The sequence below is a fragment of the Trachemys scripta genome, chromosome 16 (assembly GCF_013100865.1).
Source record: "Trachemys scripta elegans isolate TJP31775 chromosome 16, CAS_Tse_1.0, whole genome shotgun sequence".
Lineage (NCBI taxonomy): Eukaryota > Metazoa > Chordata > Testudines > Emydidae > Trachemys > Trachemys scripta.
Genome location: NC_048313.1, coordinates 14,932,238 through 14,947,197, shown reverse-complemented (window position 1 = coordinate 14,947,197; position 14,960 = coordinate 14,932,238). Strand labels below are relative to the sequence as shown.

The 14,960-nt window shown below is 57.7% G+C and overlaps 1 protein-coding gene across 4 annotated transcripts in view; it reads left to right on the top strand.

Annotated features, from left to right (window-relative positions):
• The window catches only part of TYK2 (tyrosine kinase 2), a 33,172-nt gene that overhangs the window by 5,116 nt on the left and 13,096 nt on the right, over positions 1-14,960 (top strand). The window contains exons 1-9 of one of the 4 annotated variants that reach the window (XM_034792215.1): positions 233-625; positions 4,665-4,859; positions 6,699-6,822; positions 10,599-10,743; positions 11,461-11,624; positions 12,046-12,430; positions 13,252-13,446; positions 14,107-14,264; positions 14,345-14,465. In XM_034792215.1, coding sequence (XP_034648106.1) covers positions 433-625; positions 4,665-4,859; positions 6,699-6,822; positions 10,599-10,743; positions 11,461-11,624; positions 12,046-12,430; positions 13,252-13,446; positions 14,107-14,264; positions 14,345-14,465 — 1,680 coding nt within the window. In that variant the 5' untranslated portion in view covers positions 233-432. Of the gene's footprint in view, positions 1-232; positions 626-669; positions 4,860-6,698; positions 6,823-10,598; positions 10,744-11,460; positions 11,625-12,045; positions 12,431-13,251; positions 13,447-14,106; positions 14,265-14,344; positions 14,466-14,960 lie in introns of those variants that run through there. The other 3 variants (XM_034792216.1, XR_004648352.1, XM_034792214.1) reach the window with 3 other exon arrangements.

Here is a 14,960-nt window from a genome sequence, read left to right as displayed (position 1 = left end):
GGGAGAGGTGGGGGTGGGGGGCAGGAGGGGGCTGGCCCTGGGAAGAGGGGCTGTCTGTAGGGAAGTGTGTGTATGTGGGGGGAGATGGGGATGACCGGCTCTGTGGGAGGACTGGGATGGTAGGAAGCGGGGGAGGTTGCTGGGTCAGGGTCAGAGAGGAAGGGCTGATCGGGAGGAAGCGGGGAGGGGTACAGGCTGGGGGGAGCAGGAGGTGGATGGGGGTGTCGGGGGAGCAGGCGTAGACGGCTCTGCTGCTGGAAAGCATGGGGGAGTCATGGAGATGGAAATGCCTTGTATAGCTCCTTCCTCTGTCAAGTCTCACCCGTCTGGCCCTGGCGAGGCTGGGATGGGAGAGGGGTCAGGAGGCTGTGGCGCAGAAGCTGGGAGAAGGAGTGTCCGGCATGAGAAGGAGTCAGGCTGGCTGCAGCAGAAATGGGGTGTCGTGGGGGCACCGGGGTGTCAGTTGTGGGAAGAAGCCGGCTCCCTTCCTGTGCTAGTGGGGAGGGGCACAGGAAGTGTGAACCTCCTACTGCTGACTTGCTTGTTGAATGCAAAACAGCTGCCCTTCCCAGGGGCCAGGGCGCTGCCAGCTTGCCCTCTGACTCCACCTTTCCCGTGGACTTCTGTGAGTTGCAGTGCTCTCTGTCTGACCGTGGGCCTCCCGGCTCCACCGTTTCCGGAGGTGCAGGATGCTCTTGGTATCCTGGCTGGTGTGGGTCTTCCCTTTCATTTTTCCCGGGTGAAGCTCGTGGGAGCACTGGGCTCATCTTGGATCTGTTTTTATTCTTCTTTCCTTAGCAGAGCAGCAGTTTCAAACAGTTCCCTGCCCTGAAGCCCTTGTGGGCTTAACCTTTGGGGGGCTCCTCTAATTTCCAAGGCAAGGGAGAGTACAGAAGGCTGCTCTTCTAGGCCTCGTAGTGGGCCCTTGCCTCAGGGAGCTGATCGTCTCCAGGGTAGACTCAGGTCAGGCTAGCTGGTCCCAATGGCCCCTTCTGGAGCCGCCTTGACAGGCGAGAGCGAAATAGACCAGATTCGTTGGTTCGAAGCCTGGAAGGGCCCATTCCCGCTCTCTGGTCTGACCTCCTGCTGAACACGGGCTGGGGCACTTCCCCAGATTCATTCCTCCTTTGAACTAGAGCAAAAATCCAGTCTTGATTTTAAAATTGCCCATGATGGAGAACCCATCCCAGGCCTTGGTAAGTTGTTCCCATGGCTAATGACCTCCGTGGTTAAAACTTCGCCCCTTGTTTCCAGTCTAACTGGGTCAAGCTTCAACTTCCCACCGCGGGCTCTTGTTGCCGACGCCAGGAAGGGCCGAAGAGGGGTTGCCCGTAGAGAGATGAGATTGTGGTTATTCGGTGTAGGCAACTGTATGTCCAGGAGGTTCCAAGTGTATTAACAGGATGTTTAAAGTGTTAGTGCTGGGGGTCAGTGGACCTAGCTTCACTGAAGACAGCGGAGCGGCTGAGTTCATTTATACCAGGTGAAGCTTTGGCCCTCTTTTTGGCAGGGTGGTGCTGCATGGGTGTCTCTTAGGTGTGGTTAGGTCGAAGCCAGATTGAAGGCTTGGTGCATAAAGGCTTCGCTTACCTGCCCCAACTGCGTTTGTTTGACTTAAACTGGTTTTACCTGATTGATTAAATCGGTGCAAAAGGCTGTATGGACCCTGTTCTGTCGGTTTAAACTGGGCTCATTTTGGTTTCGCTTACGTCGGTTAGGAATCAGTTCAACTCAGGCCTAGATGAGCCACTGTTAAACCAAAATAAGAATGTCCACCCTGGTAGGCACTGGCTTAACTAAATTGGTTTAAAAACCAGTTTAAGTTAAACCAGTGCAATTGGTGTGTGTAGACAAAGTCTAGGTTCCTGAAGGGATGCTATCGTGAAGAAGGGAAGTGCCTCCCCTTTGGCTTTGGAGGTCTGCTCTTTAGTTTGTGTCCAGTTCTTCCCCCCCTGAGCCTTGAGTTTGTGGCTGCTTCGGATTCGTTTGCACTGGAGGGTGCCCAGTTGTAGACATTGGTGTAGATTTGCCACTGCAGATTTCTAGCCTAGATTGGCAAAGCCGCTGAAAGCCGTGATTTGCAGCTGGATCCCTCTTGCGAGCAGGGGTGACTCTACCATTGCCAAGTGTGGTGTACAGCAGTTTTGCCTGTCTGCCCTAGGGGCTTTCTCTGGTGACTGAGATCCCCAGGCCTTCATGTGGGTGAAAATAAACGGCAAAGGTTGAGGATGTGTGCTTCGAGCCATCCTGCCAGCTTTGCTCTCTTGTCCTAAGGTCGAGAGGCCTGAATCAACAAGATTCCTGCTCTCCAGGAACAGCAAACATTTCAGAGGGCTCCCTCGTCCCTGTTACAAGGGTCAGAAGAGAGGCCACAGGTGAAAATGGGGGAAGCCAAAGGAAAACATTTAGGGCAGTGGCTGTCAGTTGCTTCCACTCTGAGACCCCTCCACGCTTCTATTTAGCAATATGGGAAGGGCAGCGTGGTCCCAACCCTGGGGCACCCCCAGGGTCCTTAAATCAAGAACCCGCAACTTTGCAGGGCAGTTTGGGGTTCCCCAGTTCCTGTGCCTCCATAATGTTATGGAACTTAATGTATACGAAACAAACCCCAGGCTCCTGTAATTGTCAGATTTTCCTGCGTTTTGCTTTGTCAAACTGTTGACGTTGCAACTTGAAAGCTGGAGAAACCCTCCAAGCTCTTCCCCAGAATAATGGACTATCTCAGCTGCTGCCAGTGGGTAGCCTGACTGCGGGCTGATAAAGGGTCTGTTTTTTTAGAGGTGTGGTGCACGTGGCTGGTTGGCTTCAATGGGAACCTGGGGTGCTGGTGCCGGAGGCCTGCAGCTCCTTCGAGTTAGAGGCACTGAGCCCTCCTGCAAAGCGAGTGCAGGGGCAAAGGCAACATGCAGGAAGCAAATCTTCCCCTGGCCTGGTTTACAGAAATGAGGAAGCAAGGCTGTTTGTTTTGGATTCCATTCTGGTCACTGGCAGGGGTGGGGAACTGCCCAGGTTTAGCGGGAGGATGTGTCTGAGGGACCCTGTTAGTCACTGAGGTTTGAGAGGCTTTGTACCGAACCCGTCTTTCCTCCACTAGGTCCCTGTCTGGGGCGAGGTATGGCTGAGGAATACCTAGAAAACTGCTTCTCGCTGACGTTTTACCCTCTCTTCTCCCCTTTCCCCTCCCCCAGCAAGAGTAAATCAACCCCGGGCAGCCCACGCACCAGAGACCCGTTCCTCTGCTGAGTCAGTAGGAGGAATGGGACCCGGCAGTAGTGTAACCAGCCATGCAGTAGCTGCTGCCCCATGGAGGGGGGGGGGGCATATCTGATGAGCTCCCCCATGGGTGAGGGGTGGCTCGAGATAAGCCGACTCACTCAAGCGCAACACCCAGCCTCCCCCCACCACCTAGCTCCTGCGGCAAGCCACGGAACTGCACAGAGCACTCACAGGGAGCAGAGACACAGCAAGGGCTCTGGTGGATTTGCTTACAAACCTAAACAGCTGTTTTGCTGATAGCTGCCTCCTCCCCCAGACAGAAAAGGATCAGCCAGACTTTATCCTGGGTATCGGTACTAGGGGGGGTTGGTCTTCCAGAGGGGCTTAATCCACTTGGAATGGGGTGGGTGTTGTTGTGTTGCTCTGTCTGCTCCCATCTCCAGCGCAGGGGCCTGCGCGCGTGCGGATGTCTCATTTCTGCACATCCAGGCCCAATTGTGGCTCCACCGCGGCAGGTCACGTGCAGTCTCTATTGTCACTGACTAGCCCATTTTTCTGAGCTCTCCAGGCGTGTCTGATGTCGAAGCGAGCCCTGCGCTTACAGCCTGTTCTGTGGTTGCACATGCTTAATACTCACTGGGCTATTGCGGCCCAAGAGGTTCGCCTTTCTCCCCCTCCTGCGTCGCTCTGGAGCCGAGCCCCGGCAATCTTGCAGCTGTAGCAGTGGGGGCGCCTGTGTGATCCATTGCTGAGCCTTTACGGCTCCGGGGAGCAGCTTTTTATCTCTGTAGCGCTTCAGGCTGCTTATCGGCTGCATGGTAGGCAGGACCTCCTGTCTCACTTGCTCTGGTGGGGAATTCATACCGTGGAATGGCAGGATACTTCCCACCCTATGTGGGAGTTCCCTGCTGGACGTGGAGGAAGCCAATAGCTGTGTGCTAAGATCTGTCTTCAGTCAGCAAAAGGCACCTGGCTGCATGTTTGGCTGGGTAGGGAAGCCAAGGCCTGCCCTGTTACAAAGGCACAGCTCCCACTGGCTTCTCCGGGGGAAGCACCCGCGTAACTGGGGGCAGAACTGGGCCCTGGCTTAAACTAGAGTGTTGTCTTGTGATTAGAACAGGAGGGAAGGGAGCTGGGACTCCTGGGTTCTCCCCAACTCGGGGAGGGGAGTGGGATCTAGTGGGTTAGAATGGGGGGGGTCTGCTGGACTTGCTGCCTTCCTGGGGCCCTCCTAGGACCCCTCCCCTACTGAATGCAGCCGTGGCAGGCTTCTTCCAGCTGGCTGGTCCCTGGGATACAAGCACCCGCAGCCACACGTCTCGCCAGTGAGCCAGAGCAGCGATGTTCCTTTGACGCCATCAGGCCCCGAGACCCCCGCAGCACTGCCCCGAGTCCTGCCGGAGATCGGCCCACCCTTTCCTTACAAACACTTCCCTCTCTCCTTTCAGGCCCTGGCGAGATGTCTCTGTGCCAGTGTGCGGGGAAGCACAGCGACTCAGACATGGAGGGCTGCTGCTTCTCGGCGGGTGGGGGCCTGAAGGTGTACCTGCACTGGAGCGGCGAGGAGGAGGAGCGGTGCCAGACCTACACGCAGGGGGTGCTGAGCGCAGAGGAGATCTGCATGGACATTGCCCAGAAAATCGGTGAGTGCTGGCTGTGTCCCTGGGCTACTGCCGCTCCAGACAAGCCTCCATGAGTCTGCCCCTGCCCCAAAGACAGGGCTCTGAGCAGTCACTTGTGCTTAACGCTGCTGGATCTGCCAGGGAGGGTCACCGCCCAGCACTGCGTTGGGGTGGGGGCGCATGGGGGCTCATCCCTCGCTTCAGACTCAAAGATGAAGGTTCCCTCTGCTTCCCTATGATGCTGCTGGGTCAGCAAGCCGCGCAGGTGTTATGGGAGTGCCAGTGTCGTTATAACTGTTACTGCCCCAGGAGGTACGATTCAAAGCCTGTTCTTCCCTTTAGCGGCAAGGGGCTGTTGGGGTATGTCCCCTCCTGAGACACCAAGAACTGTGAACTCGTGTGACCCCAGGTTGCTAGCGTGCAGCTGCTCCTTGTCTGAAGGCAGCCGCGCTGCCAGCCCGGCCCTGGCATCCTCCGCATGTGTCCTCCGTGTGACCCTGAGCTCTCGCTGGCCAGTGCTGTCTGCGATGATGTAGCTCTGCCCATGGGAATTATGAATCACGTCCTTTGGATGATCCCAGCCATGGGCTGGTGCCGTAGAGCTGAAAGGGCCGTTACTCCATCTCGTGACCAGCTCCCCACTCTGAACCAGCCAGGCCCTGACCAGAGGCAAAAGGCTCTAATCCCTACCTGCCCCCAACGTCACCAAGTCCCCTTTGCTATGTATTGTTGAGAGTTCCCATCCCCCTTAGAAGCTCTGTGTCCATTAGAGCTGGAGCTCTTACTAATCAGGCCCATTGGCTCTAGCCTCCAGTGTGTGTCTGGTGTTCCTAGACGTAGGGTGAATCTCCCTCTTCCCCTGTGCTCCGGCTGTCGGGCCTTTACTGGAAGGCTGTTATCGGAGCACGACTAGCTCGACTCTGGTGATGCGGCCTCTGACTCATTGGCATCTTCGCGTGATAAACACTCTGCCACTCTCCAGAGACTTTCCCTGGTGAGCCTCAGGACCCATGGATGTCACCGGAGCCTGAGCCGAGCCGCCAGGGCTGGGCAGGGGTATTTCCCTCTCCCACTGGGAGGAGGAGGGAGTGGTTGATGTGCCTTTTAACCCCGGGTTTGCTGCAAACCCCCTTTCCTTCTGTGTGAGGCCAGATGACAAACCAGGCTGGGGTCATATCTCCCATCGTGGTGGTGTTTTCTGCTTGGTGCAGACTTAAAAAAAAAACTAACTCTGCAAACCTGTCATGCTGCTGAGAGGGTTGTCAGGCCAACTGGCTGCCTCTAAGCAACCAGCCTGGGGTGTGGCGATGTCTCTGGAGGAGGCAGTGTGGCCGAGTGCAGAGAGCACTGGACTGGGACTCCAGAGACCAGGGTTCTATTCCTGGCTCCACCACTGGCCTGCTGCTGGGTGACCTTGGGCAAGTCTCTGTCCCTCCCTGTGCCTTAGTTTCCCCATCTGCAAAACAGTTAATGATACTGACCTGCTTTGTAAAGCCCCTAGAGATCTGCGGCCGAAGTGCTATTTAAAAGCTAGCTATGAGGATTCTTGTTAAAAGCAGGCTAGTTTTAACAAGTACCTTTACGTTATGAGCAGTCGCGTGGCTTGGAAAGGGCTAATTCCGTTCTTGCATTGTGGGACTTGGGCCTAGATCTTGGGTCTCCAAGCATCAGGCGCTATTCAGTGAAGGAGTCCGTTACCGGTACAATCCTGTAACGGGGAGGAGAGAACTGGGAAGCGCTTCCAGGACAAGACCATGAGAGGAGCAGCTTTGCGGCAGCTATGAAACGGTGCCGTTTAACGCCGGGGCAGAGGGGACATGCACCCCTGCCATGGCACAGGAATTCTCTTGTCTCCTGCAGGGATCACGCCGCTCTGCTACAGCCTCTTCGCGCTCTGTGATGTGCAGACCAGAGTCTGGCTCCCTCCCAACCACGTGTTTGAAATCAGCAAAGACACCAACCTGAACCTGCTCTTCCGCATGAGGTGAGAATCGCTCCCGGGGGTCACGAGTGGCTCCTCGCACGCTCTCTGCCTTTGCCAGCTGCAGTTCGGGGCGAGGGGCCCCTTAGCCAGCTGCTATGGGGTAACATGCCTGGCATTTGAATAGGAACGCTCGAGTTGGGGAGAGGCATCCCTTGGTCGTTTGCCTGGTTACCTGGGAAGGGAGGCAACGGAAACAATTAAGAAGCCTGGATAAAGGTTGGCATCAGGTCAGACAGCGACCGGGCAGCATCTCTGGGGAAGTGAGACTCTGTGCATGTCTTTCTGGGTCTCCTTTGGGCTGACTGTACGGCCGAGAGCTGGGCGGTGTGCCCCTGCAGTGGAAATCTGTCACAGGATTCCTTGTGCCCCTCTATCCCAACCCACATCCCCTGCTGTTCCAGTCCGTGCTTCCCCCCAGTCAGCTCTGCTTCTGCTGTTCCAGACTTAGATTCTGCTCAGGAGAAGCCCACCAGTCACGTCATTACAGAGCGCTGGTGACGTGGACAAGGGTCCAGAGGGAAATAGGCTGGGACCCACCGAACTCATTCTGCCTGTGACTTGGGGGTAGCGTGTTGATCTAGGTCTCCAGGTATGAAGAGTAGTGTGGCTTTTTTACAGCCGTTGGGCAGTTCTGCTTATTGACCTCGTCTCTGCGAGGCTCTTACGTACCACAGGAATCGTGCTGCAGGACGCAGCATCACCTCCGAGGACGCAGTCACCATGACGGCAGGGCTTTCATGCTCGTTTTTATAGCGTCTGAGTCATAATAAAGGCAAAAGTGAACAGCGATTACAAGACTGTTTGGTCTGGGATTTTATTAGGTCCTGTGAACCTCTCCTCTGGCAACTTTCCTCCTTAGCACCAGTGTGCTTCTAATTAGAAAGTGGAATGTTTGCTTGTAGGCATCTCGTGTGTCACTGTCGGGCATGCAGGCGCTGAGGACAGCGCTGACTAGGTAAAGGCCGTCTGGTGCTGCACTGACGGCCTGCAAATCCGCAGTGGCCAAAGGGTCTGTATGGGTGGGCTTTGGCCGCCTGCGTCACCATGGTACTGCAGGGTGGATCGTGGGCTTTTAAAAAGCAGCCTGTTGCCAGCCTCATCTTCAGCGCAGACCACATATCCCAGCATGCTTAGCTGTTTAGCTCAAGATGGGGCAAAGCATGCTGGGCTATGTAGTCTGTGTGTTGCTCTAAACAGCATCGCTGTAGGCCACAAGCTCTGTACCAAAGGTGAGGTTGCATGCAGTCTGATTGCAGATAGAGCATAGGTCTCTGGCAGCTGCGCCCCTGGGTTGGACAGAGCATCGGTCACGTTGATAACGGACGGCCTGATCCAACGGCCGGGTCCAGCCCCTAGATTACAAATGGCTCACGTTGGATGCAGCAGCACTCTGTTTCCTTCCCCCTCCAAGGCACAGCTAGGTGTCACTCCCCTGACCTCCGCCAGGACGGGTGGCTAAGCCTCCCACGCCGGAGCACGGCTGCAGGAAATTGCGTGTCTCGGTATGTGAGCGTCAGAATAGCTTTGTGCTCACTACCGCAGACAGCTGTGGCTTTGAGGGTTCTGGAGAGGATGCAGGCAGTGGAAACCGAAACTCGCTTTGGCTGGAGTTTTTCCATACTGACTCTCCCCAGGATGGGTGTCTGGGGCCCAGCACAGCGGGGTCCTGCTCCTGGCTGGCCCCTCTGGGTGCGATCCAAAGAGCACAGTGCTGGGGAGAAGTGCCGACCCAGGGAGACTGGAGACCTCTAGCCACAGTGCAGGCACGATACAGCTGGTGAGCTAACCGTGCTCTGGCTACGAATTGTGTGGCCTGCCACTCTTCGTACAATGTGCACCTCCTCCCACCCCGGCTGACACCTCTTGCCTGTTAGACAGTGAGCGTTCTGGGGCAGGCAGTGTGTCTTAGCGCCCAGCATGAGGGGTCTCTGGGATGCAAGCAGCAGTGCTGCACGCTTCCCTCCCCTAACACACCCAGCTTGGATCAGAGCTTTGCTGTGCGAGATGCTGGACAATCCACGTGAGACGGTGCACGCTCTGCTTCAAGGAGCCCACACTACCCACACCTACGTCCGGAGAGGCGAATGGGAGGCTCAGGGCCTGTGACAGTAGCTTGCTTGCTGCATTGGTAACCGTTTGATTCTGTTGCTGTTTAATGCTCAGGAGCCGAGCAAGTCTTGCTGCTGAACAGTCCTCTTGGCTGGGCATCCCTGCTTGACGGGCTCGGAGACCACTTGTGCTGCACATAAGTGACTCCTGTCCTCAGCAGCTCCGGTGCTGCAGTGGCTGCCTGCTGGAGCAGGCTTGCCCTGGTGAAGTGCTCGATGGAGATCCATGTTCTCATCACTTTATAGGCAGGGAAACTAAGGCCCAGAGGAGCAGCATGGCCTGCCCCAAGGTGACTGAGTCAGTGGCAGAACTGGGCATAGAACACAGGAGTCCTTAGCTCTGAGAGGCGTGTCTGCTCTGGCAGAGACCTCTGATCCCAGGAGCCTTTGTAAACAGCAGGTTTTTTAACCTCTCCTGTCTGCGCCCCGAGAGCAATTGGAGTTTGGTAAATATGGAGCCAGGCACTGAGAGAAGAGGGTGCTCTCAGGCAAGCGAAGTACATTCCTTTGGAAGAAGCCAGCTGCACCTGAGGTGTGTGTAATCTGGCGCGTTTCCCTGCCCATAAAACCCGGCCCCTGGAAACCTCCAGCCTCTCAAACAGCCTGGAAACCACAAGCTGGAGATCTGTGGGGGAGGTTCCCCGAATCAGGGGTGCAGGTCTGGGATGTACTGAGAGCTGTTCCTGGGCGGGGTCTTGGTCCCCATGGCCAATGCAGCACTGCCCCCCTCACTTGTCTGCGCCGAATGGGCCTTGAAGTCTGAATTCCTCCTGCGGGGCGGGGCCTGGCTGGCAGAACTGTCCTGGGAAACTCGCCCTGCTGCTGCTCTGGCTGTAACAGAGGCTTTTGATCCCTAGCTCGCTGCACTGGCATGGACGCTGTCTGCCGATTGAAACCGCCTGCACCATGGGGGAGCGCTGGCTCATGCCCTTCCCTGCTGGAGCATGGGCAGGCGTTTCTCTGGCCAAGCTCCAGCGCTCGTTTATCGGTACGGAGCGGCCTGTAGCGTGCAGCGGCTCAGGCAGCAGCTGTGGGTGCCAGCACAAGGGGCCGAGACCCCAGCACTGAACAGGAAGCACTTGCCTGGCTGGGCACCTGGAGGGTCCTGCAGCAGTGGGGAGGCTGGCAGGGTCAGGTCCTTGCTGATATAAATCCCTGAAACTACTGTATGCTGGTTTGCACCAGCCGAGGAGCCGGCCCTTAACTCTAGCCGGGTGTAGGTCTGCTTGGCTGTATTGCCAGTCCCAGAGGGGTGGTAGTGTGGTCTAGTGGAGAGAGAACTGGACTGGGACCCAAGAGACCTAGGTTCTATTCCCAGCTCTGCCACTGACCTGCTGGGTGACCTTGGGCAAGTCACTCCACCTCTCCATGCCTCAGTTTCCTGAGTGGTAGATAGCACTAATGATACTGGCTTCCCTTGTAAAGCACTTGGACGTGCACTAGTGAAAAGCTGGCTGTGTGGCCATCAGAGCTGAGCCCTGCAGCTGTGGAGACCGGGCCCCTTCGCTGTGACTCCTGCCTGCTGCTCGGGGCAGCTTGGAGGGGACTGACTCAGAAGCAGAAGAGGGAGGATTTTGTAGCCAGGGTCTGGGAGCTGCTAAACCACCGGGCTCAGGTGCTGTGGCCCTTCCCGCCTCCCACAGGTTTGTCTGTGTCTGTCTCCCGCAGGTACTACTTCCGCAACTGGCATGGGATGAGCGACAAAGAGCCGGCCGTTTACCGCAACGTTCCCCGGCAGAGCGACACCCTCGAGGACAAGCTGCAGGGCGGTGCGCTTCTGGACAAGTCGTCCTTTGAGTATCTCTTTGAGCAGGTGGGGGCCCCGGTGCCGTGACTGGGAAGGGCTGGCGGCCGAAAGGGTTAGATATAGACCTGGGGCTCCCTAGGGATGAGTGCCGCTTTCACCAGCGTTTCTCGCTGGACACCTCTGATACTCGGCTACGAGCGTGCCGAGTGCAGGATGAGAACCTGTGTCGCACAGACAGGGATCTGACACCTGCCTCAGTGGAGACTCGAGCGCAGATTCCCAAGGGCGCTGGCACGATGTTTTCTCGGCTTCCCCGTCATCCGAGCTGGTGCTCTCCCGGTTGTGCATTCCTTTCCTAATTCAGTGGCAGGAGGCCACCTTGCCTCCAGGCTGTGGGCTGGGGAAAGGCCTAAACAATGATGTAGAAATGGCCAAACCGGATCAGAGCAGGGGCCCACCTCCCTCTAGCCTGGTATCCCATCTCGGACAGGGGCAGCACCAGCTACCTCAGAGGAAGTGTGGAATATCCTGCCCCGAGGGAAATTTCCTCCTGATCCCTGATAGCTCAAGGTCAGGGCGCTGGCCCTGAAGCAGGGCGGTCTGCAGCTCTTTAAGGTTTTGCCTCATTTGATTTAAAGAGATTCCAAATACGCTCCGGGCCGTAGGAGCTGAGAAGGGCTCTCTCGGTGAGGCTCAGAAGGAAGACCGCTAAATTGGAGTGTATGGTTTGAGTCCCCTTTGCTCTGTGGAGAACGTTGTTTTGTTTGTTGGCTCCCTTCGCAGGGGAAATACGAGTTCATTAATGACGTTGTGTCTCTGAAAGACCTTCAGAGCGAACAGGAGATCCACCGGTTTAAGAACGAGAGCTTAGGCATGGCTGTCCTTCACCTCTCTCACATGGCTCTCCAGCGAGGCGTCTCTCTCGAAGAAGTGGCCAAAAAAACCAGGTGATTGCGGGGTGGATGGGCATTGGCGGTGTGCTGTCCACCTCTGTCTCAGGCACTGCAGTTCAGCTAGTGTGCGCCCGCTGAATGGGGCGGAGCTTGTCTCCCGCCAGCGCTGGAAGTAATACGGCTTTCGTGGAGGTGGTTTCTGGAGCCCATCCTAGGAGTCGCCTGGCAGCAGGTGTTGGAACTGAATTGACCCCAGGAGAGCGCGCTTCTCCTCCAGCGGGCACCCTGCGACCCGGGGGCGGTAGGGCCTAAGACACGCCGCACTGTGCCGGGTGCTAGGGTTCGCGTTGTGTGACTGCAGCGTCCTTTCTGCATGCTCTGCTTTGCCATTTGCTCTCCCTCCGGTGTGATGCCCCTCCCGGTGAGCAGGCGTGCTAACCTTCCTGGGGGCCGTTCCTTCCCCTGTCTCTCCCAGCTTCAAGGGCTGCATCCCGCGCTCCTTCTGCCGGCAAATCCAGCAGAACAACTACCTGACCAAGTTCCGCATGAGGAACGTCTTCAGGAAGTTCGTGCAGCGCTTTCAGCGGCACACGGTCAGTGCTGGGAAGCTGACGGAGCAGGACGTCATGTACAAGTACCTGGCCACCTTGGAGAACTTGGCCCCCCGCTTCGGGAGCGAGCTCTTCCCGGTCCTTTCCCTGGAGACGGCCTCTGAGGGCGAGAAGGGCCTGCTCTATATCAACGGAGGGCCCGTGCAGCTGGAGGACAGCTGTGCGTCGTCTCCCAGGGACAGGCCCGCCACCCACGAAGTCCTGGTCACCGGCACGGACGGGATTCAGTGGCGGACTGTCCCTGTTGAGGTAGGCTTGTACCCGGCTCCCCTGCCAGGGGGGGCCACTGGCTCCTCTTCCAGCACCGCCGATTGCGACTCCCAAGGTCCGGTTCCAGCTAGGGCTGACCCCCTCTCGTTCAAAGGCACTGCGGCCTAGTGGATAGAGCCCAGGGCTTGGGCTCGGGAGACCTGAGTTCTATTCCTGGCTCTGCCGCTGGCCTGCTGGGTGAGTCATGGCCCTGCTCTGTGCCTCAGTTTCCCCATCAGTAAAATGAGGGTGATGGTCCCTCTTTGGCCCAGGCTCGGGTAGGGGATTTAGGTGATGGTACTGACCTCCTGTGAGAGCTGCTGCTGAACAGTGCTAGGCAAGAGCGAGGGAGTGGTGGTTAATGGTATGCGCCCGGGGAAACCCCCGTCTCCGAAGGCACAAGACTAGCCTGGCCTTGAGGGCCCAATGAATGAGGGTGGCGTCGGTCCAGCGTCCGGGGCTTGCTGTGTTCCGTGCCACACAAGTGCTGCTAACCCCAGGGACTTGCTCAGCAAAGCGCGTTTCTAGCCCTGGCAAGTGGTGTGCTCGCTCGGGCTTGCCTCGGTGCTGGCACGAGCCGTGCTGCTGCTGCTGGAGCTGAAAATGCTACCTCTGGAAGAAGATGGGGCAAGCCCAGCGTCCCGGGGCGTGCTGCTAAGGCTGAGTCAGAACTGATGTGGGGCGGGAGGCGCAGTGAAGGGCTAGATGTTCGCTGGCGGGAGAATGCAGGCCAGGCCTGGCCACCGCTTCGCCTAGTCTGTGGATGCTGCCAGCCCCCTGGAAAGCCGGAGCTGTGACCCTGCTATGTTTTACTTCCGCAGAGTGCAGAAAGCCATCCCCACCGGGGCTATTTTGGGAGGAAGACCAAGGCCAAAGAGCTGGACCCCAAAGGGCCGTGTCAGCCAGTGGAGAGGAGCGAGGCCAAGTGGGTGCGCTTCTGTGACTTCCAGGAGATCACGCACATTGCCCTTGAGGACTGCAAAGTCAGCATCAACCGCCAAGACAACAAGTGCCTGGTGAGGGCTCTCCCTCCGTGACGGGTCGCTGGAGCGGGGACTGCCTTTCTCTGGCTGTGGGAGGGGAGTGGGGGCTAGTGGTTAGAGCAGGGAAATCCTGGGTTTCATCTCCAGCTCCACCTGTGGTGTGGGCTTGGCCAAGTCAATCCTGTGTACGTCTAGCACCCGGTAGCTGGTGGGTGTTAGGCTTTAATCACTGAATGTCTGTCCAGTGTTTTGAGACCCATGGCTCTGAGACAGGGCGAGTCTTTCTCCTTTCTCATCCCCCTGCCCCTCGGCTCCAGGGTCAGCCCATTGGAGATGGGAGGGGGTTGGCATTAGAGGGCAGACTAAGGAACGGCTACTGGCTCCAGCCATCTCCAGGATGGGGGGTGCTGGGGAGGGGACCTAAGGGAGCTGAGGGTTGTGTGCAGAGGGGGCAAGGTCAATACCAGAATCTTGGGGCTTTCCCATAGTGCATCAGGATTCCACAGGTGTTCCGGTTAGTGACATGCCAGCTGCTGGGAGTTCCAACCCATGTGTTGAGTGCTCGGGGGTTCATCCTTGAACCACTGGCTGGCTCAGAAACCGGAGCTGGGACAGTGAAGGGGGGGGCGATGCCTGGGCAGCCTCTCGGCCAGCCAGTGATGACGTCCCATGGCTGTTTTTTTCCTCCCCCAGGAGCTGGTTCTCCCATCATACGAAACGGCCTTGTCCCTGGTGTCGCTGGTGGACGGCTACTTCAGGCTCACGGCCGACTCCAGCCACTACCTGTGCCACGAGGTGGCCCCGCCACGGCTGGTGATGAGCGTCCTGAACGGCATTCACGGGCCAATGCAGTAAGTGGTGCCTGCCGCCGAGCGGGAGACCTGGGGGCTCCACGCGGCCTGGGCCCGTCTGACACCTTTCCCACCTCCAGGGAGGAGTTCGTCTTCGCCAAGCTGAAGCGGGAGGAGCAGGATGGGTTGTACATCATCCGCTGGAGCATCCTCGACTTCAACAGGCTGATCCTGTCGGTGGTGAAGAGGGACCGAGGCCAGGTGAGGCAGGCGTGGGGTGGGAGGAGGCAGGTTAGAGCAGTGGCCTGGCACTTGGGATGGTCCTTGGTTCCCTGGAGAAGTTTGTTCCCCAGTCCCGGCCCAGCCCTGGAGAAAGCCCCGTCTCCCACCCAGGCTAGCTTGGTCTCATTCCTGGCACGCCCTGCCAACTGCACGTCGCAGACCCACTTGTCCTGAACAGCGTCTGGGCTGGCAGCCAGCCAGCGGCTCCAGCTGCAACAGGGGTTTGGGAGTGATGCACTCCAGCTGGGTGGAGTACATGGACCCAGCACCGAATGTGGGCTCCAAGCGTTGGCGTGTCACGCGTCAGAGCCGCTCTGGCTGGCTTTTACTGCTCTCCCTGTGTTTGGAGGGCTTGGGCCAACCTGTGTCTGATCCAGGCAGCTCCAGACATACCAAAAATATGTGCAGCCACCTCTGGGGTGGAAAGTGGCAACTAACAGACACAGAACACAAGAGTGGGGCAAAGGGAGACTT